The 27,367-nt window shown below is 47.2% G+C and overlaps 2 protein-coding genes and 2 non-coding genes across 4 annotated transcripts; all 4 read right to left on the reverse strand.

The window, feature by feature from the left end:
- Window positions 1–368: 368 nt before the first annotated feature.
- RPL13A (ribosomal protein L13a) lies at window positions 369–7,927 on the reverse strand. Its single transcript, XM_053265842.1, has 8 exons — window positions 7,784–7,927; window positions 6,457–6,529; window positions 5,222–5,287; window positions 3,666–3,767; window positions 2,826–2,911; window positions 2,554–2,613; window positions 1,172–1,294; window positions 369–495 (listed from the first exon to the last, which is right to left on the reverse strand). The coding sequence occupies exons 1-8, from the start codon at window positions 7,796–7,798 to the stop codon at window positions 409–411; spliced, it is 612 nt and encodes a 203-aa protein (XP_053121817.1). The 5' UTR covers window positions 7,799–7,927; the 3' UTR covers window positions 369–408.
- On the reverse strand, window positions 1,727–1,813 carry LOC128332183 (small nucleolar RNA Z195/SNORD33/SNORD32 family). Its single transcript, XR_008310603.1, has one exon. It is a non-coding gene; the product is annotated as a small nucleolar RNA Z195/SNORD33/SNORD32 family (small nucleolar RNA).
- On the reverse strand, window positions 4,127–4,210 carry LOC128332182 (small nucleolar RNA Z195/SNORD33/SNORD32 family). The gene has a single exon (XR_008310602.1). It is a non-coding gene; the product is annotated as a small nucleolar RNA Z195/SNORD33/SNORD32 family (small nucleolar RNA).
- Window positions 7,928–14,403: 6,476 nt separating the features above from the next.
- LOC128331775 (trans-1,2-dihydrobenzene-1,2-diol dehydrogenase-like) lies at window positions 14,404–26,942 on the reverse strand. The gene is made up of 7 exons (XM_053265627.1): window positions 26,779–26,942; window positions 26,062–26,173; window positions 22,043–22,206; window positions 19,963–20,215; window positions 17,718–17,842; window positions 15,206–15,356; window positions 14,404–14,822 (listed from the first exon to the last, which is right to left on the reverse strand). The coding sequence occupies exons 1-7, from the start codon at window positions 26,869–26,871 to the stop codon at window positions 14,713–14,715; spliced, it is 1,008 nt and encodes a 335-aa protein (XP_053121602.1). The 5' UTR covers window positions 26,872–26,942; the 3' UTR covers window positions 14,404–14,712.
- Between the last annotated feature and the right edge of the window lie 425 nt (window positions 26,943–27,367).

Consider the following 27,367-nt stretch of genomic DNA (forward strand, 5'->3'; position numbering starts at 1 on the left):
TGACCACCTTACTAAATGCTGCCGATGAAGGGAAAGGATGACTGAGGGCAGGGAGGGGAGGAAGGTTGGCTTCAAAGCTTGAAAATACTACTGCCAGAACTAGAAGTGGTATGATGCAGTCCTCAAGGGCAACACATACACTGGCCTCTGATGCACCAAACAGGAGCACTGGGTCAGGAAATGAACTGTGAATCTCACTCACAAAACTGGGACTGTGAAAAGCAGCCCCACAACACACCATTTGCCTGGTGGAAGCAACCCACATCACACCCAACTTGAGACTGACTGTAATTGCTACAGCCATATCGTCTTGTACGCTGGACTCTTATTAACAGACTTTTCCCAGTTCAAACACAAAACCAAGAAGCTGTAAACTATTCTTTATTATGAACCAAGCCTGTGTGTGATTTAAACCAGGATGCCATACTGCTTCAGGATGTCTGTGTATTTCGCTATCTTGCCCTCCACGTTCTTCTCTGCCTGCTTCCGCAGTTTCTGTGAGGAGAGAGCGAGAAAAGTCAATTCAGGAAAGGATCTAAGAGGCCAAAACACACACTAGAGAGCTGAGATCTGAAGCTACAGCACCACACAACAGACGGGCTCACCAATTCAAAGGAGTCAAACCAATAAATGGGGGATTTGCCAATGAAAGATTACTCAGAAGCTCTGCAGTATCCTGAAATCTATTATCTACAGATACAGCAATCCCACATTAAAAAAAAATGTAAGTGGCTGTGTTGGTCCATTAAGAAAAAACCTGAAAGTTATCAGGACCAACTAAAATATCACAAAGCAGGCAACAAGCCTTTGAGTTAGGAGAGCTTCTTTACCCTGGATTTTTGTTTTGCTTAACATGCAGCCTAAAGAAGAGTTCTGGAGAACTCAAAAACTTGCTGAATGCTTAGTGATATTTTAGCTGGTCTTAAAAACGGATTGCCCTTCTTTGGCTTTTGGAGAAGTCTCCCAGAATCATTTACTGTCAGAGAAAACCCAGGGGTTCTGCACACACTTACCCACTCAAAAGCTTACTGAAACAGCATGCTATTACATTAGCAAACAAACCTACAGCAGCACCCACTCAAAATAATGTAAGATAAAGAAAAAGAAAGGGAGCGGGGAGGAAGGCAAAACATTGCACAAGATATTCAGTTAGGCGCTCTGGTTAGCTTACCATCAGCTTCTTCTTCTTGGAGTAATGGAGCTTGGCTTTCGCCTTACGTTTCTCTTCCAGGGTAGCTGTGATGGCCTGGTACTTCCAGCCAACTTCATGGGCCAGGCGACCCAAATAAGCAAACTAAGTAGGTAGAGGAAGATACTTCAGTTTAGGGTGTAGAATTAGAACTGCACCACCCTGTTCCACCATGTCAGACACAATTTCCCACACCCAAAAATGGTGAATGTTCACAGTTCAAACCCTTTCCCCTTACACGAAAACCAGGTTGCTTGACTTTGGATCCTGGCACATGGAATTTCGCTCTCCCCCAGGAGCCTACATTTCTTCAGAGGCTGCTAGCACCATTCCTGAAACATGTGCACGTGCACACACACACACCCCGGCAAACTTGGTCAGCAGACCAACACAGCAGACTTTTATAAAACCTAGGGCTGCTATTTGCAAGGAGTCCTGCTGTCAGCCTCTCATTTTAACATGAACTCAGACTCTGCTGCCAAAAGGGCAACTGTGCCTCCTTCCTTCCTCACAAGCACTGGGTCACACTAAAGAGGGGTGGTCTCAGATGGTAGTGCATGAAGAGTTGTTGTCTCATGGTCTTGAGACTCGAACTAACAGTGGTGTGTCATCATCACAGACCTGCCCCAAGTCAATGCCTGCAGGTGACAGCAGGTATGGTTAGCCCTTCAGAAAGCATCCAGCAATGCTGATTTCAATAGGCCAAAGTAGCTTTCCAATCCCAGCATGCACTGAAACAAGTAGTTGCATGGAGCCAGAACAGTTAACACAGGGGGAGGCAACCTCGGCACTTGAGCTGTTGAACTCCCATAATTCCCAACCATAATACAATTGTGGCTGGGGATGATGGGAGTTGTAATTCAACAACAGCTTGAGTAACAAGGTTGCCTACCTATCCAAAAGGTCATACCACGCCTGTCCACTAGAGGGTGCTCGACATTTGCAGGTCTTGTATGTCTGGCTACACTGAACAAGAGTTGCTGCCAAACTTATCTGGGAATTTGTGTTTGTTTTTAATCATGTTTGGGGATTTGAGGCCACCTTCTACAGAGGCAGACCACTGGTCCATTTAGCCGAACACACTGTAGCCACAAACAGGAAGCTATTCTACAAGGTCTGAGGCAAAGCCAGGTCTTTCCCAACCCTGATACCCCAAATCCTTTAAGTGGAGGTGCCAGGGACAGAACCCACGACCTTCTAAATGCAAAGGTATGTGCCCCACATCTGCGAGCTATGGGTCCTTTCCAAGTTAGTGCTTTATAGCACTGGATCAGAGCAAACAAATGCTGTATTCCATTTAACAAGTCACTGTGGATGCCCCTAATTATTACTGGAAAACATCTAACAGAAAACAATGGAAATACCTTGCGCGTAGGCTTGAGGCGGACCACTTTCAGAGCTGCAGGGACCACCATCCTCTTGCGCTATGGGAGAGGACAGACTTCATTAATAATTTGCACACAAAGCACAGACAACGGTGAGCATCTCTAGCAACGCAAAGATCTGCCTCAGTGTCGGAATACTCTTCTCATTCCTTGAGTCAAACAATGTAGGTAGGAAAGAATAACATCACCGGCAGAAAAGGGGCAGGGAGCGCACACAGCCTCTCTCACAGAGCAAAGAGGAGAGTAGTTACCTTATCGTAAGGAGGGGGAATGCCATCAAAAACCTTCAGCCTCTCCAAGGCAGCCTGACCGCGTTTGGTCTTATGTGGGAGCATTCCTGAAAAAGGGGAAACATGGAGAGAGATGTGAAGGGTTAGAGGTACACAGGGAGCCAGATTTCTGGGACGCCCTGGAAAAAGGATGGGGTTAGAACCTCCAAGGAGAACAACTGAGGTTTAGCATAAACATTGATTGGAAAGGTGGGGGCAAGATCACACTCCGATTAGTCTGTTTTTCTCATTTACATACCACCCCATATGCAAATCTCTGGGCCGACTAGATGAATACATAAACAGATTGTTTAAAAGAACTCAATGTAACTATCATTCTGGGACAACGACTGGGAAAACAACATCCCCTGGGACATACATAATGGCTACCAAGTTTGTTACATTAAGGTTTAATACGAAGCATCAGAAATGTTCTAAGATATCACATGCAAACCAGAAAAAGAGTGGAGTTATGGATTCTTACTGGATACTGAAGGCCAAACCAGACATAACACTGAGCTGCGATTTATGTCCTGATTTCTATTTTTAAAATAAATCTATTTTTTATTTTATTTTTTTAGTAGCTGCTGCAGGGGAGGCATAACCCTTTATTACTTGTGCCACTTTTGTCCACTGAGACAGCTAATTGCCCCATGAGGCAAAGAACACAAATACCCAGATAACTGCCCCCCACCCAGCGATGCCATAACCCCAACTGGATTGAGCTGCAGCTGCAATTAAAAGTACTGGAGGGGTGGAGTACAAACGTTTTTTTAAAAGTTATTATGTCGTCTGATAAAAAGGCAGCGAGAAGACACTCACCTCGAACTGTCCTCCAGAAGATTCGGCTGGGTGCACGGAAGTGGTAAGGGCCACGGGAGGGGTTTGTGTTCATACGCTTGCGCAGGAAGGCAAGGTATTTCACTGGGGAAAAATGGGGAAAGTTACAGAGTTAGAGGAGGCCGACAAGAAGGTGACCAGAAGCCAGCACGCAGAGTTACTTGAGCATGGTTTCCCCAAAGGCAAGGGTCCCAGCTGGCAGACTTGCAACACCACACCAGGGCCTTCTGACTACTGGCCTTCTGTGTCTGTCCCAAAAACTGCCCCATGTTAGCAACCACAACACCTAGAACAGACCTCCCAGAATGCAATAGCCTATATGTGTCAAGTAAAGGCTGTGCGCTCATCTTAGCCACATTAATGGGGAAAAGAGTGCACTGACACTCTCAGTGACCAATATCATGTGGATACTCAAAGGCACAATGTGTTATGGGCAGGAGGTGGTGGCCTCAGATGGTAGTGCATGTAGAGTTGTCTCACTGTGGTGACACTCGAACTAATGGTGGAAAGGCATCATCACGGACCACCATCCCACCCTTGAGCAATGTTGTCACGTATCAAGTGCTGAGAGCGGCAGGCACAGACAGAGGAACTCTGGCTATTCTTTGCTGTTTACAAAGCACACAGCAGCTCCACAACCCTGGCACACACCCTCATGTAACATGTAAATGGAAGCTGCCAAGAACACCAGTTGAGCAAACTAATCCTTTACCAATGTATTGCTTGCAAAACTACGCAAACTCAGCAGGCAATCTACACAATATATGCAGTCTTGGTGAAGACCACAACACAGAGGACCGCCCATCTCCGCCCTGTGGAATCCCCCATCATTCTCTTTAAGTGAATTCACTAGGCAGAGCCCACATTTACCACCCCGTTGTCTGCAGCCATAAGGACTAGAGATTTGCTTAACAAATATGAAAGCAAAGGTTTTTCAGATGCAGATACCAGCTCAAGTGCAGAACACTGCTCTAGCTCTGTCATTCAGGGATGCTAAAGGCCAGATGTGGCTCCTGACAGCCTAACCAGATTTTACTAAACGCATGGTAGGAAATAAAAATTGCTCAGTTTAATGTGCCCGGAAGGGAAAAAAGTCTCTCACGTGCACTTCATATAAACACTACTGCATCACTCTCTTGCACAGTATCGGGAAGAGTGAAAGATGACTGCTAAATTGCCTCTTTTAGGAAGTACATTCTTCAACCTCACTGGTGAAGCTCTCATGCTATGCAAGCACATAATGGAAATCTATGCAGCCCTTATGGCCAATGTCAGCTTTATTACAGAACCTGATCAGTCAGGGTGGAATGTTCTGGAGCCCAGATCAGTGTCTGAAGAATACAGTAGTCCTTAAGAGTTAGCCACCCATGCCACAGATAATTAACTTGCTTTATTAGCATTAATTCTAGTAATGAGAGGGCATGAAAAAGGTGTAGTCTCTTCAGCAGGAGAAAATACCAGGCACTGTAGATGAGCATTTTGCCCAAGATCTAAAGCCAGATGTTTGAAACAGATTTAGAAACTGCTCCCTTACTTACATTTGTTACGGTAGAAGTTGCCAGAGATATTGATCCCTTCACATCGCACTACCACGACTTTGCGCCCTAGGGTGGGAAAAGGAGAGTGTAAGATGAGATTAAACTGAAAATGAAGAACAGGCCAAACACCAATGGAGTTCAATCATTTTCATGTACGTGACCTACAAGCAGTGTTCTCTCTAGTTTTTCTCATCTGAGTGTGGAATGAGTTTTGTTCTGGGTGGCAGTTTCAAGGCAGTGTGTGCACACATGCATTCAGAGAGGGGCTGTCCTGATTAAACCTGAGTGGGATCTAAAATTAACTGAGTGGACATTAAAAAATGTGTGAGCGTGCACCCACACCTTAAAGGGAACACTGCCTACAAGCTGTGAACTTGTCCCCAGTCCCCAGCTAGGAGCTGCAAAGTTGCAAACTGATCCAGACACCATAGCATGGAAGTCCCTGCCCCGGGAGGTCTGATGGTCCACTCTTTGGGGGCATTTTGACATTTAGCAATACTCCATATATTCCAGCTGGCATTCCCTGAGCTCGGTTGATGTTTTCACTTCTCTGTTTTTGTTATCCAGCAGATCTCTTTTGTCTTGTTTATATTTGTTTTAAATTTTTTTGGGTAAGCAACCTTGAATTTTTCAGAAGAAATGTGGGATATACATTTTAAATAAATAGTGAATAATCTCCATTCCTTCCCAGGCCCCTTATTCAGGGCTGGACAGACCACAGCACAGAAATCACACATGTAGCTGCCCTCCAGAGAGGGGTCATAATTCACAAGCAGAGCATATACTTTGCATACATGAGGCCTAAAGTTAAATTGCCCAAGATCTCCATTCAAAAAAGTTTCTCAATTAGCACAGCCAAGAAAAACTTTGCAACGCATAGGCAGTATCACCAGTGGTCAAGACAGACCAATGGTCTGAGTACAAGACAGCTTCCTATGTACCAAGACAGAACAGAATATGCTTTTTCCAGCATATGCTGGGACACAGAGAACTCAGGCAGTGGCAAAACCTGTGAAAGAGTGGCAGAGGCACATCAGTGTGCTCTCCCACAAAAAGGCAGACCTCCAACTACTGATATACCACCATCATTCGTTTTCCAGGTCCTCCCCCAGAAGAGAAGCCAGAGTTGAATTCCACCTCCTTCTGATCCAAGACAGCTTGTGGAAATGCTAGTCTCGTCAAACATGCAAATGAGAGAGACACCCTCTCTTCCTTTTCCCCACACAGAACCTTACCCAACAAGACTTGCTTAGCCACCATGGCTGCCAGGCGACCCAGCAGGTGGCCACGTCCATCAATCACCAATACCTGGAAGAGGGGGGAAAAGAGAGATTGATTAAGGCCTATGATGGTGTATGGTACGCTGCAGGAAGTGATCAGGAATTAAGAAAATGCTTCTTGCAAGCCAAAGAGGCAGACAGGATTTGCACATTGTGTGGGAACAACAAATGGGAAGAGAATTTGTTAGCCCGGGTGAGTCTTTCAACTGAAGCCATGAGGTTCTCTGAACTCTATCGAATATGTGGGGAAAACACCAGGGTTTAAGCTTAACAAAGCTACTGTCATTCTATTCTGGCATACCCCTTCTTCCCAACACTGCTATATGCCCACTACAGAATTGGGTGTTTTTTGTTGTTTTAGTTTTCCTCTTTTGGTATCCAATAAGATCTGCACTCTCACCCCTTTTTCTCCCACTCACACTAGCTCCTCACATGGCTGCAGCCTAGCCACTCATCCCGATAACCACTCCAGCCACCATGTGACCAGCAACAGTCTCCCAAATGCACAAATGCCATCATTACCACCAGCTTCCTCCAAATGCCCACAAGAGCTCAACCAAGGAGATGGGCCAGAAAACCCACACTTTCCCTATCACTTTTTCCTCATACTAGATGGATAAGAATTGTCACTGGCTAGTCGGCCATTTCACAACTTGTTAATTTTAGAACACCATTACTACACAAAGTTTTAGAACACAACTATTAAGTACATAATATTCAGTACACAGTTAGGTTTATTTTTTTTATTTTAAAAAACAACACTAATGTTTTTTCCATCCACACTGAATCTTTCCACCTCTTCTGTCTCCTTCCACTCAACCCAGTATCTGGAATTCAAGCCCTACTCCCCTTCCTTTTCAATTAAATAATTGAGAAGACTGGAGCATCTTTCGGGATCTTTGCAAGCTTTCAGACACCATTCATGCCTCCATACTAATGGCAAGTCCGTAGAGAGAGGAAAGCACTCTGTACACACTCAGAGACACTGTTATCCAACCTGAGGCCTGGATGAGAGAACAGCCGTCCCGGGGCACGCTTCCTTGGGAGTGGGGCCCCTGAAGCTTGACAGGGCGGCAGTTCTCAAGGATGTCGCGGCCTAGCCTCCTCTGGGCCTCCCTCCCGCGGGCCCGGCGTGGCCTCCACGTGTCCTCCCTTCCCTTGCCTCGCCCACCCCAGCCTCGCGGACAGGGCAGGGGAAGGCCTCGTGCCACTCTCCATCCCCCTCACCCGCCTCCCACGAATGGGCGAAGAAGCCCACAAGGGCCCCACCACCACCCCGCACCTTCGGCTCCACCATGGCTGCTTCTTGGCGGCCGCACGGGAAAGAGGCTCCGCCCACCGCACGCTGCGGGGTTACCCTTTCCGGCTGCTTAAAGAAAAGAGCGACAAACGCAGGGGCGGAAATGACGTCGGTAAGACTACTTTTCGTGCGTTAGGCACGTAGATACCATAGAGTTGATGGCCAGATTGGCCCGAACTTTAGTTCCGGTTCGTTCGTAAGCGGAGGGCGTGGAGTGCAAGCTGCCTTCCAGCGGGGTTGAGGACCCGGATGTTGGAGGTCAGGTGTTCAGTTCAGCCTCTCAGTCATCCTCAGCCACAATGGGTTGTTTTATTTATTTAAAATATTTATGCCCCGCCCCTCTAGTACGCTACTGCTCGTGGAGGCTTACAACAAAATAAATAAAATGATAGAACATAAGAATTAATAAACGCTGTAAAGTTAAAAGACCAGGCTAAAACCACATTTTAAAGTTGCAAATTTCAAAAGTTGCAATTTAAAAGTTATAAATAAAAAGCTAAAAACCAAGAAGCCTGCCGGATATGAGCCGTGGGTAAAATATTTTAAAAAGCCTCTCTAAAAGAGACTGTGGGAGTTGAAGTCCGACCCACAACCCTGGTTTGAAAACTCAATAGCAAAGAGACGAGTTTCTCGTGCACTTTCCGCCTTACTTGTAATGTCATGTAATTGTTTTTAAGCTTTAAAAAAAAGTTTCGAAGTTTAGTCAGCATGCACGTCCGTGGAGAACACGACCCCTGCCTGCAACTGAGCACTGGATGTGGGCTGTGTTGGGGTAACTCTTACTAGACTGACCTGATCAGCCTTGCCGTTAAAATAAAAATCTTCAAACCAGGTCCGCCATGCTGCTTAATAGTCTTTGCCTTTGCTGCAAAGGCAAAGACTATTAAGTAGGCCTTTGCTGCTTAATAGTCCAGCTGGTTCGGTTGATGTTTTCTCAGTGGAAACTAATTGCTAAGGACAGGCCTTTCCTGTTTAAGGAAAGTAAGCTTATAAGATCACCCTGCATTCTCTGTGTGTGTGTCTGTGTGCCCACCTATCAACTGGGCAATGCCTGGACCACCATGAACCAAGCTGGGTGCAGCTATAGGGATGCCTCCATGGCATAGTTTGTAATGCTGTCATCCACCCAGTTCAAGATGGCAGACACATGAACATTTGAGGTGCACATGAACATTTGAGGTGCACATGAACATTTGAGGGGCAAGAGGGCTAACTTGTGAACTGCCTCACCGATTTGAATCAAATTTGCTACAGCTCGGGGGGGGATCTCAATGGGACAACTTGGGTGTAATTTGTGATGATGTCATCCACCCCGATTCAATATGGCCGATGTTTGAAGCACAAGTGGTCTCTAGCTTGTGGACCAAAGAACTGATTTGAATCAAATTTGGTGCAGTTGTAGTGAGTGACACCTCAATGGCGTAGTTTGTGATGATGTTGCCCACCCCAATTCAAGATGGCAGATGTGTGAATGTTTGAGGTGCAAGTGGGCCAACTTGTGAACTGCCTAACCGATTTGGACCCAGCTTAGTCCAGTTGTAGGGATAGTGAAAGGAAAGTAGGCAGATTACCAGAACTACTTGCTGAACTTTGGATGCTGTTATAGAAACTGCAGGGGGAGGGATGTATCCATTAAGCACTTTTTCACACAAATGCTTTTTTCCAGAAAGTTCTGTCTGTACCTTAAGATAGTTGGAATGATCACATGGGGGCTATTTGATCCTTTGAACTGACCCTGAGTCATTTTATTCCATAAATTAATTCCAAAGTGGCTGTCCACGTTAAAATGCATTAAAAATCCACAAAAGCACACACACACTTTTGTTGTAGTTTCTTATTTATTTATTTATCTATTTATTTATTTGATTTATATACTGCCCTTCCAAAATGGCTCAGGGTAGTTAAAGTTATAAGATTCCTTTGTAGCTATAGTTAGATTTCATTGTGTCTCCCAAAGTGGGGACCTGGGTTCTACTTAATTTTCCACAACTCGCTGAGTAGAGACAATTGCTGAAAATTTATTCTGAGCAAGGGCACCTTTTAAATGGGCATCTCTCTTATATTTAAATATGTATTTTTTTCTCTTATATTTATATATTTAATTATCCCCAAGCGACCCAATATGATCTCCCTCCTGGTGGTTGTTGCTGGTATCTCCCTTGTGTTTATTTTTTTATTGTGAGTCCCTTTCGAACAGTTTTCTTATTCCTTGTGCTATGTAAACTATTTTGAGAATGTTTTGTTGTTGAAAAGCAAAAATAATATAAAAATAATAAGGAACATGTTGGAGATGGAGTTCCAGTGCATCGACCTTTCGCACCAACTTTCCTAATGACCACTAGGGTCATTGGGAGTAGAAGTAGCTAGTTAGGGTCTCCTTACCTGTCCCAGCTTTCCTCTGCTCTATGACCCTTGCCTTGACTCCTCAGGTATTTCCTGTAGCGAGTCAGTCAGTTTCTCCTTGGAGAGCAGATGGGAGCATCTCTCTCTCTCCCCCCCTTATTCACTATGTAGCTCATAGTTAGGACAGGTCTTTCTTATCTCAAATGTACTTAACCTAATCTTATTTACTTTATACTGCACTACAATCTCCATGTTTGTTCTTGACTAACTGCAGCAATAATACTCTGTGCTTCTTCTTAACTGGAATGGGCAGCTTCCTCTTGGTGCTTTGCTAAACAATCACAAATTACAACAGAACAGTCAGTTCATTTCACAGTTCTCCCCAAGTTGACCTTTTCTGCATTTAGAGTGCAGCCTCACAACTTCAATGCTCCAGCTGTTGTTGAACGACAGTTCCCATAATTCCAGCCACTGTGGCCAATGGTCAGGGATGATGGTATTTTGAACTGTTGGGTCGGGGGCCTCAGTCCCAAGGCTCATGGGGTGCTGCACTCGACCTATTGGACTGCAGTCACTTCCCCAAAGCTTACAGTTCTGCCCGGCCCAAAGGGAGTTCGCCAATAAAGGTGGTTCTGCCCAGCCAACTGGGATATAGGGGACCCCTGCTGCCAATACTGCGGATTGGACTATAACTCCCCACTCTTGGGCTCACAGGGTGCTGCTCCCAATAGGGGAGGTTCTGCCCAGTCCAAGAGACTGACAGGAGGGCTTCACTAATCATCAACCTCTCAAGGGTATTGCACCTCATTTGGGGGCCCAGGTGGTTCTACCCTGAATTTTAGGGAGGAAATACCAGTAGATGTATGAGGAGACTCAAAGAACCAGACCAAAATGGTCTTTTATGGCTTTATTTGTAGAAATTTGTTCAGAGAAACATCAAGGAAAAGGCTCTGGCAAGCCAAGGCTAAAGCTCAGAATCTAGTCTAAATGTAAGCAAATCTATCTAGCAAGGAAGGGAAAGGATGGAAGGTGAAAAGGTGGTGGGGGGAGGGAATGTCTGTTACCTAGTGGCAGGGAACCAGCAAATGGTCAGTTTGCTAGTTCTCCCAGCGTTCAAGATGCTAGAGTGTGGTGAAAAGATGGGAAGGCATGAAGCTAGGGTGCGAGGAACCCTGCAGTATTGGAGAGGGTGAAGACCCATCTTCCGGACCTGCCCTCTGATGATCCGGCCCAGACCCCTAAGTCTTTCCCACCTTTGATGGTCCTTGGGAGTGGTTAGTTCCCATTTCTGACAAAGGTGCCAACGTCCCATCCCTGACACCGCCAGCCTCCAGGATTCTGGTCTTAAATGTTGTCTCACCCTCCAGTGCTGTGATGTCTCTGCATGGATGTCTCAAAGGCTGTTGCCATCTTCTCTGGTCCTGGTCTTCAGCCTTGACTGATAAGCGGTATCCTTACCCATAAAAGCCTTGGGCGTGCGTCCGTGCCGCCCGTGTCTTTTTCGCCCGATCTGGGCATGCGCGGAGCGCATGCCCAGATCGGGCGAAAAAGATACGGCCGCCCAGAGACGGGCGGCCATGTTGGACCAGGCGGTGGCCGCGGCGGAGCGACTGGCTCCGATGGCGGCCGCCGCCGTTACGGCGAGAGGGCCGGGAGGAGCAGAAGCGGCGGGCCAAGGAGAAGCGGCCGCCGCCAACGGCAGGAGGAGAGTGTGGCCGAGGCGGCGGCGGAGCCGCGGCCTCGGCCAAAGGTAGTTGTGGCCGCGGTGGGGCGACTGGCCCCGTTGGCGGCGGCTGCGACGCCACCGAGAGTGCGGGTGAGGCGGTGGCGGGGCGACTAGCCCCGATGGCGGCCGCGGCCTCAGCAAGAGGTGGCAGTAGCTCCCCTTAAGGCTAGCGCCCGTTATTACAACGGGCTAAAAATTACTAGTATGCTATAACCATTGTTGTACTCCTTCCTGGCCCCTGGGTCAGTTTCAGTTACTATTGGCATTGGTGTGGGAGGGAGAGACCAGATGTGAAGGGAAGAAGGGGATGGGATTACAACAGAGCTCTTTCTTGTACAGAATGCAACTGCCCGGTCTTTGCAAAATTGCCACAAATCAATAATAAACAAAGCATAGTAACTAATTTTCTTTTAATCTGGGGCCCTAATACATGAAATTCAACTAGCAGGGGATACAGAATTATATTCTGGTCTAGTTTTTCAAAAGACTCTATAATCAGCAAGGTCGTTCATGTAATCTTCTTAAAGCAAGGTCGTCTTCTTCTTGCCACTGCGTTCTTTTGGAATGGACTATGCCTGAACTTAGACTGAATATAGGTGAATAAAATCATAGCAGAGGTTAGGGGGAAAGCCACAAGGACTGGGGTTCATAATAATGGGAGTTGTAGTCCAACAGCAACTGGAGAAAGTTGTGCAGCCCTGATTTAGAGCAAGCATTCCTTTTCTATACACATTTCACTAACAGTTAATTTTAAAGAAAGTATTGCCTAAGGTTATAGATTTTTTTAGAGTCCTATTCACAACTGCTAGCAAGCCTAGCTTTAGTCAAGAGCCCTTGTAACAATTCATTCCAGGAAAGTGGTTTCATTACTGCAGCTCATTAGGACAGAAATAATGTGTGAGAGTCTCTGAATATCTCCAGTGTAAGTAATCACAACCAGCCCATTTACAATTGTGTCACTCAGATGCTTCAGCTCCTGCAAAAACTGGCATAGCCTTACAGTGGAGTCTCAGTCTTTATCAGGACATTCATATTAGATCAGTTCAGAGTTATTATTCAGCCTCCCACCTCTCCTGGGGATTGTAATGTTCATCTGCTGTATTTTAAATCAGTAAGCTGAACTTGGATCCCAGATAAAAGTTAGATCACCCAGTATTTGGATCACAGCCAGACCTCTATTCCAGCCAAGAAATAATCTAACCCAGACAAAGCTCCCCACACAGCTTTCAGGTCTAACTGGAATGGTCCTGGACAGTGCTCACAGTATTCAGAAGAATTCAGAAGAAGCCAGATGTCTTTAATTATGTTGTTTGTTGGTGCCCAGACTCTCCTATGTAGGGTGGGTCCTCCGTTCAAAAGTTCTGCAATGTCTGCAAAAAGTTCTGCAAAAGCAGCAACAACATTCCAGATAGGAGCATGGGAAGCTGTCTTATACAGAGCCAGACGACTGGTCCCTCTAGTTCAGTACTGTCCACACTGACTGGCAGCAACTCTCCAAGGTTTCAGGCAGGAGTCTTTCCCAGTCCTACCTGGAGATGCTGCCAGAAACTGAACCTGGGACCTTCTGCCGGCAAAGCAGATTCACTACCATTAAGCTATGACCTTGTCCCTGTCGTGGTGTTAGCCTGAGGATGCCCACTTTCCCCCATCCCTGCTCTTGTACTTTTAACGGCAACATGATCTGCAGACATTAGCAGATGGCTTTCTATTCACAGACAACTCTGCTTGCCAGTTAGCAAAACTGTGGAACACTTAGGGCCAAGGGAAACATTACTTTAAAAGCATGTGCGAACCTTGTGACATCGACATATTTTTGTACACAAAGAAGCCAGTACAGGGGTGTACTATACAGAGATGCCAGGAGTTCAACCTGCAGCCTTCTGCATGCAAAGCATTTGCTCTACCACTGAGCTACAGCCCCATAAGAACATAGGAAGCTGCCTTATACTGAGTCAGACCATTGGTCTATCTAGTATTGTCTTCACAGACTGGCAGCAGCTTCTCCCAGGTTGCAGGCAGAAGTCTCTCTCAGCCCTATCTTGGGGAGGCCAGGGAGGGAACTTGGAACCTAGATGCTCTTCCCAGAGCAGCCCCATCCCCTGAGGCGAATATCTTCCAGTGCTCACACATCTAGTCTCCCATTCAAATGCAAACCAGGGTGGACCCTGCTTAGCTAAGGGAACAATTCATGCTTGCTACCACAAGACCAGCTCTCCTTCTATAAGGGGGCTTAGTCCTGTCTGGGGTAGGATGTGAACCCACGCCTCCAGGAGAGACTGCGACCTAAGCACCGTGCCTTACTAGGTCCACACCAACACCTGCTTAGCTTCAGCAAGGCACATTTGGGTCATATTAAATGTGCAACTCAGCCCTATGCATATTTTACTCATATGTTCCACTGTGTTCAGTGGAGCTTACGTCTAAATAAGAGGACTGCATTTGGTTCTACCAAGACTGATTGCCAGAAGTATAAATGATATAATTAAATATTAAAAACACCTCATTTGAAAAAAGAAAATAGCTACAAAATTGATATGTAATAAAAGATGTAAGATTCTCTTTATTTAGCAGCAATTTTTCAAAGGCTGGTGAAGAGGGTGGGGTGGGATTCATACCAGATGGAAAATTATAAGCTCTAGCTACATATTCCAAGCTTTTTATCTCTAGCTACACATCCCAAGGTTTGCAGTTAGTATTGGCAATATTTGTTTGTTGTTTGATTGTAATTTTGTCCCCCATTCAAAAGATTGCTTCCCCACCCCTTTCCTTAAGATCTGAGATTTCCACACCACAAACCCAGCTACAGCAGATCCTGTATCCTGTTATCCAACTAAGGAATGAGTCATGCTTCGTCCTGAGGATAGGACAACCCCAGCTGCCTACGGACCTCATCCAGGATGGAGTGGACCAGCTCGCTGTCTGCATGAGACATGATGGGGCTCTCCTTCAGGCCTGAGATGAGACAGGGAAGAAAGAGATCACAACAAAATGTTGCATGGGAGCTGCCACACAGACCTTCCCCTACAGCAGGGGATATCAAACATGGGTCCCCTTTGGTCTCTGTGGCTAGGGATTATGGGAACTGTAGTCCAACTACATCTGGGGGCCCCCCTTTGAAAACCGATGCCCTACAGTGGGGATTTCCAACCTTGGATCCCTAGAGGTGGTTGGACTACAACTCCCATCACTCCCAGCCGGGATGGCCAAAGGCTGACGATGATAGGAATGATAGTCCAATAACATCTGGGAACCCACATTGGGGAATGGAATGCCCTACAGGAGACTCTGCTTCTGTAAACTATACCCCCTTCTTGGTAGTGCCTGAGGCTTTTTACCTTGAAGAAGACACTGTCTGACATGCTCTGCTTGGTAGCACATGCCGGTGCCATTGGGAAAGTTCAGTTTTTGGGATGAAGCGGGAAGGGGGAACTCTTCTGCATGGCCATTGACAACCAGCTGTGTTGGGCTCCAGAAAGTGGCTGGAAGCTGTAGGGAAAAGGTGGAAAGGGGGACCAAAAGCAGATGAAAACGGAGAGCTTCAATGCTTCACTTGCAAAGATAAGAACATCTCTGCTGGATCAGGCCAAGGCATTTCTGGTCCTGTTTCAAGGTGATCATGATCAAGATGCCTCTGGGAAGACCATAAACAGGAGATGAAGGCAAATAGCTCACCCTTGCAACTGGGACCCCAAAACAGAAACAACAAAGGAACATAGGAAACTGCCATATACTGAGTCAGACCATTGGTCTATCTAGCTCAGTATTGTCTTCACAGGCTGGCAGCAGCTTCTCCAAGGTTGCAGGCAGGAATCTCTCTCAGCCTTATCTTGGAGAAGCCAGGGAGGGAACTTGAAACCTTTTTCTCTTCCCAGAGCAGCTCCATCCCCTGAGGGGAATATCTTACAGTGTTCACACATCAAGTCTCCCTTTCATATGCAACCAGGGCAGACCCTGCTTAGCTATGGGGACAAGTCATGCTTGCTACCACAAGACCAGCTCTCCTCTCAACTTGTGAGCGTGTAGGAAACATAGAGCCTTCAAGATTATACAGGAGCTCAAATCTTCCCAGGAGCTCACCTCAGAGCTCAATATATTCTGATGTCTCTTCTTAAAAGCCATGTACCAAATTTGCCCCAAGAAAAGCTAAAGTTCTGCCTACTGTATGAAACCTGCAAGTTAAATAAACATATTCTGCTAGTCATGGGTAAGAAAGTTATAAGGTTAGAAAGTTGGCAACCCTATGTTCAGCCCCACATTCTCTTGGCAGGAGATTTCTCCTTCCCCATCCTAATGGTGCAGCGGGGAAGTAACTTGCCTAGCGAGCAAGAGGTTGCTGGTTCGAATCCCTGCTGGTGGAAACACCTATATCAGGCAGCAGCAATATAGGAAGATGCTGAAAGGCATCATCTCATACTGCGCAGGAGAGGGCAATGGTAAATTCCTCCTGCATTCTACCAAAGAAAACCACATGGTTCTGTGTCGCTAGGAGTTGACACCAACTCGACGGCACAACTTTACTGTAATATGGGCCTGGTTCCCAGATAAGAGTCAGTCTTAAGTTTCTGCCTTGGGCAGAGCTCCTTGACTCTAATTCTCGTCAGCCTATGCTTCCTCTGTGCAGGAAGACCAGATTAAGCATTTCCCTTGTTTAAGAACTCTGGACTTTTGGGGTCTTTCCGGACAGAAATCAATTGCACAAGGTTTAAACACCTCTTATTCATGGTATACATGCTCCTATAGGTGCCTGCACTCCTTCCTATCAGGATCTTATTCTCTAGCCATATGCTGAGCATATGCTGTGTAACTGCAAACTACCAAGGGTGCTCAGATTCTAAATACAGGTTATATACCACTTTCCTACCAAAAAGAAAAAGAAAAAAAGGAAGACCTCGCCTCTCTTGGTGGTTTGCCCAACCCTGCTCCAGTCTTGGGGTACAGTGGAACATCTGGGGATAGTAGGGTCAAAAAGGATGGGCTTCATGAAGAAATGATTGGTTTGAGATGTCTTCAAACTGGGCACTAGAGGCCTATTCAACAGAAGCACTCATTGTCCTGAGCTGAGAAATAGGTACCATAACCGCACAGAACACATGAAGGCGGCTTACTAGATTGGGCCTCATCCTTTTGCTTTTCCTCATCCTGAACAGATCACTTACTCGAAAACGAGAGTCCTCTTCAGACATTCTAGGAGATGCTGTACTCAGGTACAGCATCTCAAAACGGGGCCAGAAGTCTCACCCGCCTGGCCCCGTCACTCACCTCCTCAGCTTGTTGCTCATGCTTTCAGTGGCGTTCGCCATTACAGAAGTGGCATTGGCCTCTTCAGATGAACGCCACTGTAAGTGTGAACAGTGGACTGAGGAGCTGAGTGATGGGGTTGGGGCGGGATTTTCGGCCTGGTTTACTGTACCCTAGTACAGTGTCTCTTAGAATAACGTCTGAAGCGGGCATAGGCCTCGTTCCTAGAACATATGGTGGCCATTTACTAAATAGTTAGGCTTCGTCCCTGGAACACACACCAAGGCCACTGATAATTGAGCCTCCTCTCTTTGTTCTTCCTCATCCTGAGAAATAGATAACAGGATAGAACACATGAAGACCTTTAGTTTCTAGATAACTAGGCCTCAAGCTCTTATTTATTTATTTATTTGTTTTATTTTAGTTTTATTTTATTTTCTCAATATCCCATTACAGGGCTAAAAACAAGCGGGCAAAACATGTCAGAAAATGGATCAAAGATGGCTGCCATTGTGCCAATAATCCCACCAGCTACTTAATTTGCTACCTGCTAAGCAGCCTTCAGTTTTATGAGAAACATCCTCAGACCATGCCCTCTTGAGAACTCACCTCAATTATCCCTTTGGTGCCATTAATGCTTGCTTTATTGAGCAGCGTGACTGTTGTGGTGCAGGTGAAGGTAGCCTGCCGTTGTCCTGAGTAGTTCAGGATGACGGAAGTAGTTTTGTCCACCCCTGGGGGGAAAACAACCCCCCCCCCAAAAGTATTAATGCCTCCAGTCCCTGCAACACAGAATGTCTCTCCCCTATTGTTTAGCTGCAGACTCTATGCAGACCCATGCCCTGCATATCAATGGTAACAATGCCTCCTCCCCAATTTTGAGAGAGCTCCCTGGCCGACATCCCTGCTAACTGTGTGCCCACATGCTGCAAATTTTATTAATCTATATATTCGGTTCTCTAAGGCATACCCGTGGCTAATCCCATGCATGGCAACTCTCGTGAGAGTTCGGAGAGCTCCTGGATAGGCTAGACACGGGACGGGTGGGTGAGGGGAAAATGGCGGCAGTGGCCGAAGAAAACTGTGGTGGGTGGACGGCCGGCGGCGGAACAAGCGGGAGGACAAAACGGCAGTGGGCCGTGCGCCATGCAGGCGGGCAAAATGGCGGGGGACAGGCGGGAGGACGGGCAGGCAAAACGGTGGTGGCGGCGGGTGGGGAAGAAGGTGGTGATGGCAGCCGGCGGGCGGGCAGGGGAAGGAAGAAGCCGGGTGGGTGGGAGAGAAAACAACAGCGACGGGGGGGGGGGGTGAGGGTGGAGAGGTGGGGGGGAGGCACAGATGTTCTGTGCCCAGCCCAGCTAGTATAACATTAATGCATAATATGACTATATGGTGATCTCTAAAGTAGAGATCACCATACATTCATTTTTATGCATTTATCTGATGGCATGTAGCATCCATCATGGAACTCAAGTTGGCATACATGTGGTTGCTGGTGAAGATAGATCCATGGGTGACCTAAGACTTATACCAAGTCAGACTAGTGGACCATCTGTTGTCTACACTCACTGGCAGTGGCTGCCCAAGCTTTGAGACAGGGTGTGAACCTGGTCTTGTTTCATGGTGATGATATAATTCAGGCAGGTTCTTTTCCACTGAGCTATGGCCCCATCCCATAAGGGGAATATCCTACCTAAGGGGAACATCGTACGGTGCTGACATGTAGTCACCCCTCCAAATGCAAACCAAGGCAGGCCCTGCTTAGCAAATGGGACAAGAGCAGCTCTCCTCAGGTTCTTCTCGTGCTGCTGTGTCGCTCCCTCCCACCCGCAGCCTCCAGTGGTATTCCAGTCTCCACATTTCTCCCCTGCCCATGGCACAGCGAAGATTGTCCTGCAAGGCCAGCCTGGTGGCAGCAGAACAGCTGAAATTCCGCCCAAGTTCACATATAGGAAGTGAAATGAAGCATGCGGGTGGGTAAACACTGTTGGGGTTTGTAATTGTCTTTCAAGGTGCCAACAAAGGAAGCTATCCACACCAGTTACAGAGCAGAGTGCAGAGTTTTGTTGCTGCAGTCATCTAAAGAACACGCATGGGGATTGTAGTACAACCCAAACTAAATAGGTTGATTGGTGAAGAACATTCTGGATAAGCCACCTACTGGTGCAGCGGGGAAATGACTTGCCTAGTGAGCAAGAAATTGCTGATTCGAATCCCTGCTGGTATGGTTACCAGAATATGAGAAACACCTCTATCAGGCAGCGGCAATATAGGAAGGTGCTGAAAGGCATCATCTCATACTGCACGGGAGGAGGCAATGGTAAACCCCTCCTGTATGCTACCAAATAAAACCACATGGCTCTGAGGTTGCCAGGAGTTGACACCGACTTGAGGGCACAACTTTACTTTACTTTACATTCTGGATAGTAAAGACCTAGTCCTATCTATCAGCTACATAATGGATAGGTAGGGAGAGAGAGAGATCTGCTCTCCAAGAGGAAAGGAAGTGGACTGACTCCCCACAAGAAATAGCTGAGGAGTCAAGGCAGAGGTCATAGAGTAGAGGTAAAGCAGGGACAGGTAAGAGACCCTCACTAACTACCTCTACCCCTAATGCCCCTAGTGGTCATGAGAATAGTTAGTGCAAAAGGTCAATGCACTGGAACTCCATCTCCAACAAACACATCACACAGGGATAAGCCAATAATTGCTTTGCAATTATTTCTAACATAATCTAATGACTGTATCAACAGCCATGAGTTGCCGTTGCTCGTGTGGGCAGGGCGGGGTGTCGGGAGAACAAGTTGTTTGAACAAAATGTTTAGCCAGGAATGTGGACCAGCCAGGTACTAACCTGTTTCATGCAAGAATCCAGAAGCCACGATTGACTCTGGCTTCTCCCCACTGAAGATCATACAGGCCAGCTGGACACAGTAGATGCCAATATCCAGCAGGGCACCTCCCCCAAGCTCTTTCTGAACACATCTGGGGATCGACAGCATAGGAAACCCAAAATCAGCATGGACTAGCATCACCTCTCCAACAGCCGTTTGCCTAAGTAAGGTGCGGATCTTCTCTGAAGCCGGGAAGAAGCGGGTCCAGACGGCCTGCGAAGGAAGGAGAACGTTAGCTTGACCTCAGTCGAACCACTCGATATTGTTCCACTGCCAACAAGCATCCCAGAGAGATCTGCTTATCTTTACGCGAGGAAAAGCTTCATCGGCTCAATTAATAAATGCCGGACTGCTGTTAAGGGCGCAGGAGCAGGGGAGAAATGGGCAACCCTAATCCAGGGGTAGGATGCCCCTGAGAACCAGATACTAGGCTCCTTCACATGACATCTGGAGCATGAGCCTGTGTGAGGTGACAGCTGGGTAGGACACTTTCCCCTCCAGCTCAGTAAAATGCTGGGGATAGAATCTAGACGAGAGCGGGGGGGGGGGGAGCTCATCCCACCCAGCTGCCTCTTTGTACATGATCACTCTCCCCATCTCCTACCTTAATGTTTGTAAGCACACACAGTCACAGATCAGGAGAGCGCCCAGTTCCCCCACCCAGGCTGGGCACTCCTTCTGTCCTGCCATTGGTCGTGTGAATGAGCCTATTGGCGGACATCCTGACTAATGAAGCATCGTTGTAATGGGAGTAGTCCATTCCTTGATCCAGGCCAGCTTTTGAATGGTGCTTTAGTGACTTGTTTTCCTTCCAGTCCTGGAGCAGAGGCAGGGCTAACAAACAGCCAGCAGCAAGAGCACGGGAGGCAGGCTACCCCTGACTTCTTGTAAATATCTATCTCACTAAACTGTTCATACGCCTGATTCAACTCCACTGTCCTGTCCTTGCATACTACAACTCTTTCCTCTGGATTCTACAGGGAGAAGCACACCGGTATAGCACCAATGCTTCTGGAGAGAGAGAGAGTGTGTGTGTGTCACCTGAAAATATATCTCTGAGGGCTGTGCAACCGCCAGGGACATATTTTCAAGTGGCACAGACGGCTTCAAAATTTGCCCCCATCACTGAGCTAGTAGTTGAGCTAGGAGCTGAGTGGACTGGAGCAGAGAGGAACTTTCCCGAAGCCCCCGTGCTTTTCCTATTACACTGCTGCTTCGTTAGTTAGAACGCCCGCTACTGCGAGCAAACTACATAGAATGGCAACCTCTATCTGGGCCTGCTGCAGCAAGGCAGTTCTTATGTTTTTATCTCCTCATCTACATTTCCCGGACATTCTGATACCAGAAATAGAGTGCAATATTCCAAGTATCATGCCCATTCAGCAGAGTGGCACTCACATTGTTCTGTATGGCAGACTGACGACTGCAAGCTCAATAGGACGGGACTTTTCTGGTGCAGTAGCGCCATGCCATATGTTTGTGCTCGGTTTGGCACTGGAGCAGAATGTAGGGGATGATTAGACATCTGAGGATACTCTGGCAAAAATCTGGCTATCTCACATAGTCACCACTTCAGCCTTGGGCTCCTCCAGACATCAATAAGATATGCTACATGAGAAGCTTGCATGCAAGATCCAAGTGTGAGCTTACTCACCCTCCACACTCTAGCACTAATTTCCTTCTTTCTTTCCAGTGCAAATTCATGTTCTGTTTATGCAGAGCAGAGTCCTTGCACAATTTTGACTGTGCTGCCTGCTGGCCAGCTCTTGCTTTCTGAGGAAAACCAGCCCTTTCCCCCATTCACCAGAAAAGTAGCTCTGTGATCTGCTCTGCTCGAAAAGCAAAAGCTGGCCAGCAGGTGGCGCTGCAAACATTGCACAAGGAGGACCCTGCCCTGGATCTGAATAGAGCATGAATTCACACTGGGAAGGAAAAGGTTAGCTAGCACTAGTATATGGAGGGTAAGTATACTCATGCTGGGATGTTGCACACAAGCTTCTAATATCTGTGGAATCTTATTACTGGCTGGAAGGACCTTACCTCCATGAAAAAGACTCTGTTTTCCCGAGCTGACTGCACCATTTTCTTGACCTCAGCTGCATTCATGCCAAGGGGTTTCTCACAGAGTACACTCTTCCCAGCCTGCATGAAGAGGAGGGAAGCTGGGAGGTGATATGGATTAATCACCCCCACGTATACCACATCTGTAAAGAGAAAGGCAGTCTGAGGCAAAGCTCCCAACTTTCAGAAGGGAGCACAAATTGTCCCCTTTACTAAGCAGGGTCTGCTCTGGTTTGCATTTCGATGGGTGACTACACTGACTGCTGTAAGCTATTTCCCTTAGGGGATGGGACCATAGCTCAGACGTAGAGCATCTGCATGCATGAAGAAGGTCCCAGGTTCGATCCTTGACATCTCCAGATAGGGCTGAGAGAGGCTCCTGCCTGAAACCTTGGACAGTCACTGTCAGTCAGAGCAGAAAATACTGAGCTAGATGGACCAAGGGTATGACTTGATATAAGGCAGCTTCCTCTGTTCTGATGTTTCTAGAAAAAGAGTTGACCTACTCAAATATCCATCAGCTCCCCAGAAGCAGTTAGCCTGAAGAGGGATTTGAACGGTGGGACGGAAGAGAGCAAATCCAAAGATCCTTCCTCCATCCTCACTGTTATCCCTTTCCATTCCCCTTGAGGGTTTCTTTCCCCATTTTGTTCCAGTCTTCTAATGCCCACCTTTGATCTTCTCTGGATGGAAGCGTACCCATATCACTAGTACGGTGACATCATGCAGAGTTCCCATTTCTCTGATTGGGTTTGATTCCTGATGAGCATGAGAAGCTTGCCCTTGAGGAGGAGCCAGGGGTGGTCCTTCCATGAGGCACAGTGTGGCCATCACCTCAGGTGGCAGATTCTTGGGGTGGCATCAGCAAGGTAACAAGAAGCAGCTCACCCCCATCATCGGAGGAGGAGCCCTTCGGGACCCATCCGACCTCTTGCACGCTTGGCAAGGAGCACCTCTCTCGTGCTGGCCAGCTCCCCTCTTCCTTGCCCTCGCCTCCACTTTCAAAGCTTGCAAGGGTCAGTTTTGAAACTGGCTGGCCCCCACTAGGAATGTGGAGCAAGGCAGCCTTTGGCACCTCACCTGAGTGGGAGTGTCCCATGCTTTGCAAGCAGAAGGTTGCAGCATTCTGTCCCTGGCATAGCCAGATTAGTTGACAAGATTGGAAAAGACTTTGATCTGTGACTCCAAAGGCTGCTGCCAGTTAGAGAAGCTTGGACTAGATGCGCCAACTCTGTACAAAATCAGCTCCATACGACTCTTGTCACACTTGAGGTAGCCCTCCTGGACTCCTCCTATCCCATCCCTAAGCTAGAGAGAGATAACACTTTCTCTCTGCTTCCCCTTTCCAGGGCCCCTATTTATCTCTTTCTTTCTTTCTTTCTTTCTTTCTTTCTTTCTTTCTTTCTTTCTTTCTTTCTTTCTTTCTTTCTTATTCAATTTATATACCGGCCTTCAAAAAAATGGCTCATGGCCATTTACATCAAAGTAAAAACAATTAAAATCAATTAACAATTAAAACGAAAACTATAAAAACCAGCATAAAACCAATTAGCAGTTAAAACATTTAAACAGTTAAAAACCCTGGAGAACCAGGCAGTTACTGTGTTACTGTAAGCAGTTACTTAAAGTTAAAAAAAATTGGCAACAAATTAAAAACCCTGGAAGGCCAGGCCAAACAGGGCTCTCCTGCAGGCCAGCAATGAACTCAGATTACGGATTTCTGCCGGGAGTGCATTCCTCAGCCCAGGGGCAGCTACAGAGAAGGCCCGCCTCTGTTGCCACCAGACGGACCTCCTCAGATGACCTTAACGTGTGGTGGGGATCATGTAGAAGAAGGCGTTTTCTAAGATAGCTTGGACTTAAGCCATTCAGGGCTTTAAAGGTAATAACCAGCACTTTGTATTTTGCCCAGAAACATATCAGCAGCCAGTGTAACTGTTTCAAGACAGGCATAATATGGTCTCTCCAGGTTGCCCCAGAGACCAATCTGGCTGCTGCATTTTGAACTAACTCAAGTTTCCGAACTACGTACAAAGGCAGCCCCACGTAGAGCACATTGCAATAGTCGAGCCTGGAGGTTACCAGCTGATGCACCACTGTTTTGAGGTCATCCTTTTCAAGGAATGGCTGCAGCTGTCAAATCAGCCAAAGCTGATATAAAGCACTCCTGGCCATGGCCTCCACCTGAGATACCGGAGTGAAGCCTGGGTCCAAGAGTACTCCCAAACTGCACCTGCTCCTTCCGGGGGAGTGTAACCCCATCCAGCACAGGAAGCTCTAACTCATCCCTCAAATTCTGATCCCCACCTCTGTCTTGCTTGGATTCAGCTTCAATTTGTTATCCCTCATCCAGCCCATTACTGCCTGTAGGCAGGCATTTAGAGAATGAGTGCCATTTCCTGAAGATGAAAAGGAGAAGTAGATTTGGGTGTCATCAGCATACTGATAACACCCAGCACCAAACCTCCTGATGACCTCACCCAGTGGTTTCATATAGATGTTAAAAAGCATTGGTGACAGAATGGAGCCCTGAGGGACTCCATATAACAGCTCCTGCTTTGAGGAGCGACCGTAACCAAGCTCCACCATCTGGAATCTACCCGAGAGATAGAAACGGAACCACTGCAAGGCAGTGCCCCCTATCCCCAACTCCCCCAGGCAATCCAGAAGGATACCATGGTCGATGGTATCAAACACTGCTGAGAGATCCTGAAGAACCAGCAGAGTCACACTCCCTTTGTCGATTCCTCAATAAAAGTCATCCATCAGGCCAACAAGGCTGTCTCAACCCCATAGCCAGCTATAAAGCCAGCCAGTTTGAAATGGGTTTAGATAATCAGTTTCCTCCAAAATTGCGTGGAACTGGTCGGCCACCACCCTCTCAATCACCTTGCCCAACCAAGGGAGATTGGAGATTGGCCTGTAACTATCCATCGCTAAGGGGTCCAGAGAAGGTTTCCTAAGAAGCAGTCTAACCATTGCCTCCTTCAAACAAGGAGGCACCCTATCCTCCCTCAGCGATGCATTTATGATATTAACTAGGCCATCTCCAACAATCTCCCTGCTAGAGAGAAGCAGCCAAGTCGGGCAAGGATCCAGAGAACAAGTGATAGGCTGCATTGCCCCAAGCAGCTTGTCCACATCCTCAGGAGTCACAGATTGAAACTGATCCAACCTAATACTGCAAGAAGGATTGCTAGATACCTCCTTCATAGACCCGGCAGAAATAGTGGAGTCCAAGTTGGCCCGAATAGAGGAGATTTTTACCACAAAGAACCCATTAAAAGTGTCAGAACGGAACAACCCCGGGAACTGATTTACAACAGAAGGAGCAAAGATTAAACTCCTCACAAACCGGGATAGTTCTGCCTAACGTGAATTTGCAGACACAATGTTCACAGACCAAAATCTTTTTTTTTTTTTTTTTTTTTTTGCTGCATGCACTGCTACCACATAAGCCTTCAAATGGGTCACAGGCTGCATCCTGTCAGATTAGAATCGAGTTTTCCTCCACTTGCATTATAGTCGCCGACCCAACTGCTTCAGCCCCCGCAACTCCTCAGTATACCAAGGGGCCATTTTTTAAGCAGGTCAGAAGGGACGCTTAGGAGCAATCATGTCTGCTGCCCTGTTGAGTTCCCTGTTCCAGATTCCCACCAGAACATCAACAGAATCACTGGCCGCACCAACGTGTTGGCCAACCCAACAAGGTTTTTTGAATCCTATTGGGTCCAGCAGCCTTTTCGGACAAGACCATCCTAATAGGTCCACCACCCCTGCAGGGCTGGACTGCAGCTGTGAAACCAAACTTAACCAGGTAGTGGTCCGTCTATGACCACGGGGAAACTACCCTAGAGTTTAGATCACGTGTCTCTCTAGCTGCCGTTCAACTACAATTCCCATAATCCCCAGTCACAATGGCGGGTAGCCAGGGATGATGGGAGCCGTCGGCCAAGATTTTCAGGAGGAGGACTGTAGTTTAGAGGAAGGCTGCTCACCAACATTTGGATCTTCAGCCAGTTCTTCATAAGAGCCATAGGCCTTGGGGATGCTGTGGATCTTGGCGTATTCCTGAGCCCGGCTGAGATCACGAGCAGCAATAGCCATCACCTAGAGGAGAAGAAGAGTTTACCTGGGCAGGACCCCAGTTTCCCTTGCTTGGGATCTCTAGCCATGGATTCCTTCCCAGACAGCATCTATGTGTCTTAGCCCTGGGCTGCAAGAGTCTATAGAAAGGGAGATTCTCATGGCTTTATCAGCTATAGGTAAAGGAGATATAGTATAGGAGATATAGGAGGGAGAAATTTGGCAATGTAGCTTCACTCACCGTTACAGCACAATGTCAGAAACAAGCTTCCCCAAGCCAGGGGAAACACTTCCCTCTCCTTTCCCACATCTCATCCCACTCCCCACCCAATTCCAACTCACAAGACTACAAAAGCAATAGCTTTCCTGCATCTCAGATGGACCCCCACTACCCTGAGTCTAGTCCCTTTAAAAACAACAACAACAATCTAGCATAATGGCTTCCAGATATCTTCAGCCCCTTTAATGCATGGTGCATCCTACCCTTCCACCTCTTCTCAAGAGCCCGGGGAGTTTTGCATCTTATTTTGCAACTACAAAAGGTATCTTGAGAGCTCATCAGCTGCACAGCTCAGTGAGGGATTTCTCTCTCTACACAGCAGTCCTTTGCCCTGCATTCTTCAGACTACCTTATGGTTTTCTGGTGGCAGAGTCCTCAGGGCCACGATGAAATCGTGGCTGATCTTCCCAGCAGAGCAGATTCCCCAGCGGATGGCCTCCATGGCAGAAGGAGACAGAGCAAGGCAGAGAAGTACAACCAACAGCTGTGGTTACTGTTGTAGGGAATCCCAGCTCTGCAATCTATCTTTTGAACTCTGAACTTTGGCATCAGGCCGGCTATGATGGAAGGAGGCCAGCAGGGGGCAGCAAAGCTGTAGCAACTGGGAAAGCCTCAACTTTTCTTTAGGTATAAGGTGGTATGGAAAAAGATTAAGGTTATTCCTGCTGAGTCTTATGGGTAATTTTACAGACGGTCCAGATGACATTTTGCATATCCCAACCTTCCTTGCACAATCTGCCTGCCAGTCTGTGAAACACCAGTGTTTTTTCATTACTAATATTGTCCTGATTGATCGCAGAAGGGGAAAATATTGTGTTAGGAGGAAAAGCTGTATCTAAGCTACAGAGCATCGTAGTGCAATATGTACAGAGGCGGTTCTATGCGTTGGTGGTGATGTATGGGAGAACTGGCTCCCAAAGAGAAGCCCTTCACTTTCC

This window comes from Hemicordylus capensis, chromosome 6, assembly GCF_027244095.1.
Source record: "Hemicordylus capensis ecotype Gifberg chromosome 6, rHemCap1.1.pri, whole genome shotgun sequence".
In the NCBI taxonomy this organism is placed as follows: domain Eukaryota; kingdom Metazoa; phylum Chordata; class Lepidosauria; order Squamata; family Cordylidae; genus Hemicordylus; species Hemicordylus capensis.

Excerpts from the sequence above, each read along its gene's own strand:
- RPL13A (XM_053265842.1), bottom strand. Across the intron at positions 3,768-5,221 it reads CAACTTCTACCGTAACAAAT|TGAAATACCTTGCCTTCCTG; the intron begins GTAAGTAAGGGA and ends ATTTTTCCCCAG. Across the intron at positions 496-1,171 it reads CCAAGAAGAAGAAGCTGATG|AAACTGCGGAAGCAGGCAGA; the intron begins GTAAGCTAACCA and ends CTCTCCTCACAG.
- LOC128331775 (XM_053265627.1), bottom strand. The coding sequence starts at position 26,871 with ATGGAGGCCATCCGCTGGGGAATCTGCTCTGCTGGGAAGATCAGCCAC. Across the intron at positions 22,207-26,061 it reads GGCTGAAGATCCAAATGTTG|ATGTGGTATACGTGGGGGTG; the intron begins GTGAGCAGCCTT and ends TTCTCTTTACAG. Across the intron at positions 20,216-22,042 it reads ACAGAGTCTTTTTCATGGAG|GCCGTCTGGACCCGCTTCTT; the intron begins GTAAGGTCCTTC and ends CTTCCTTCGCAG.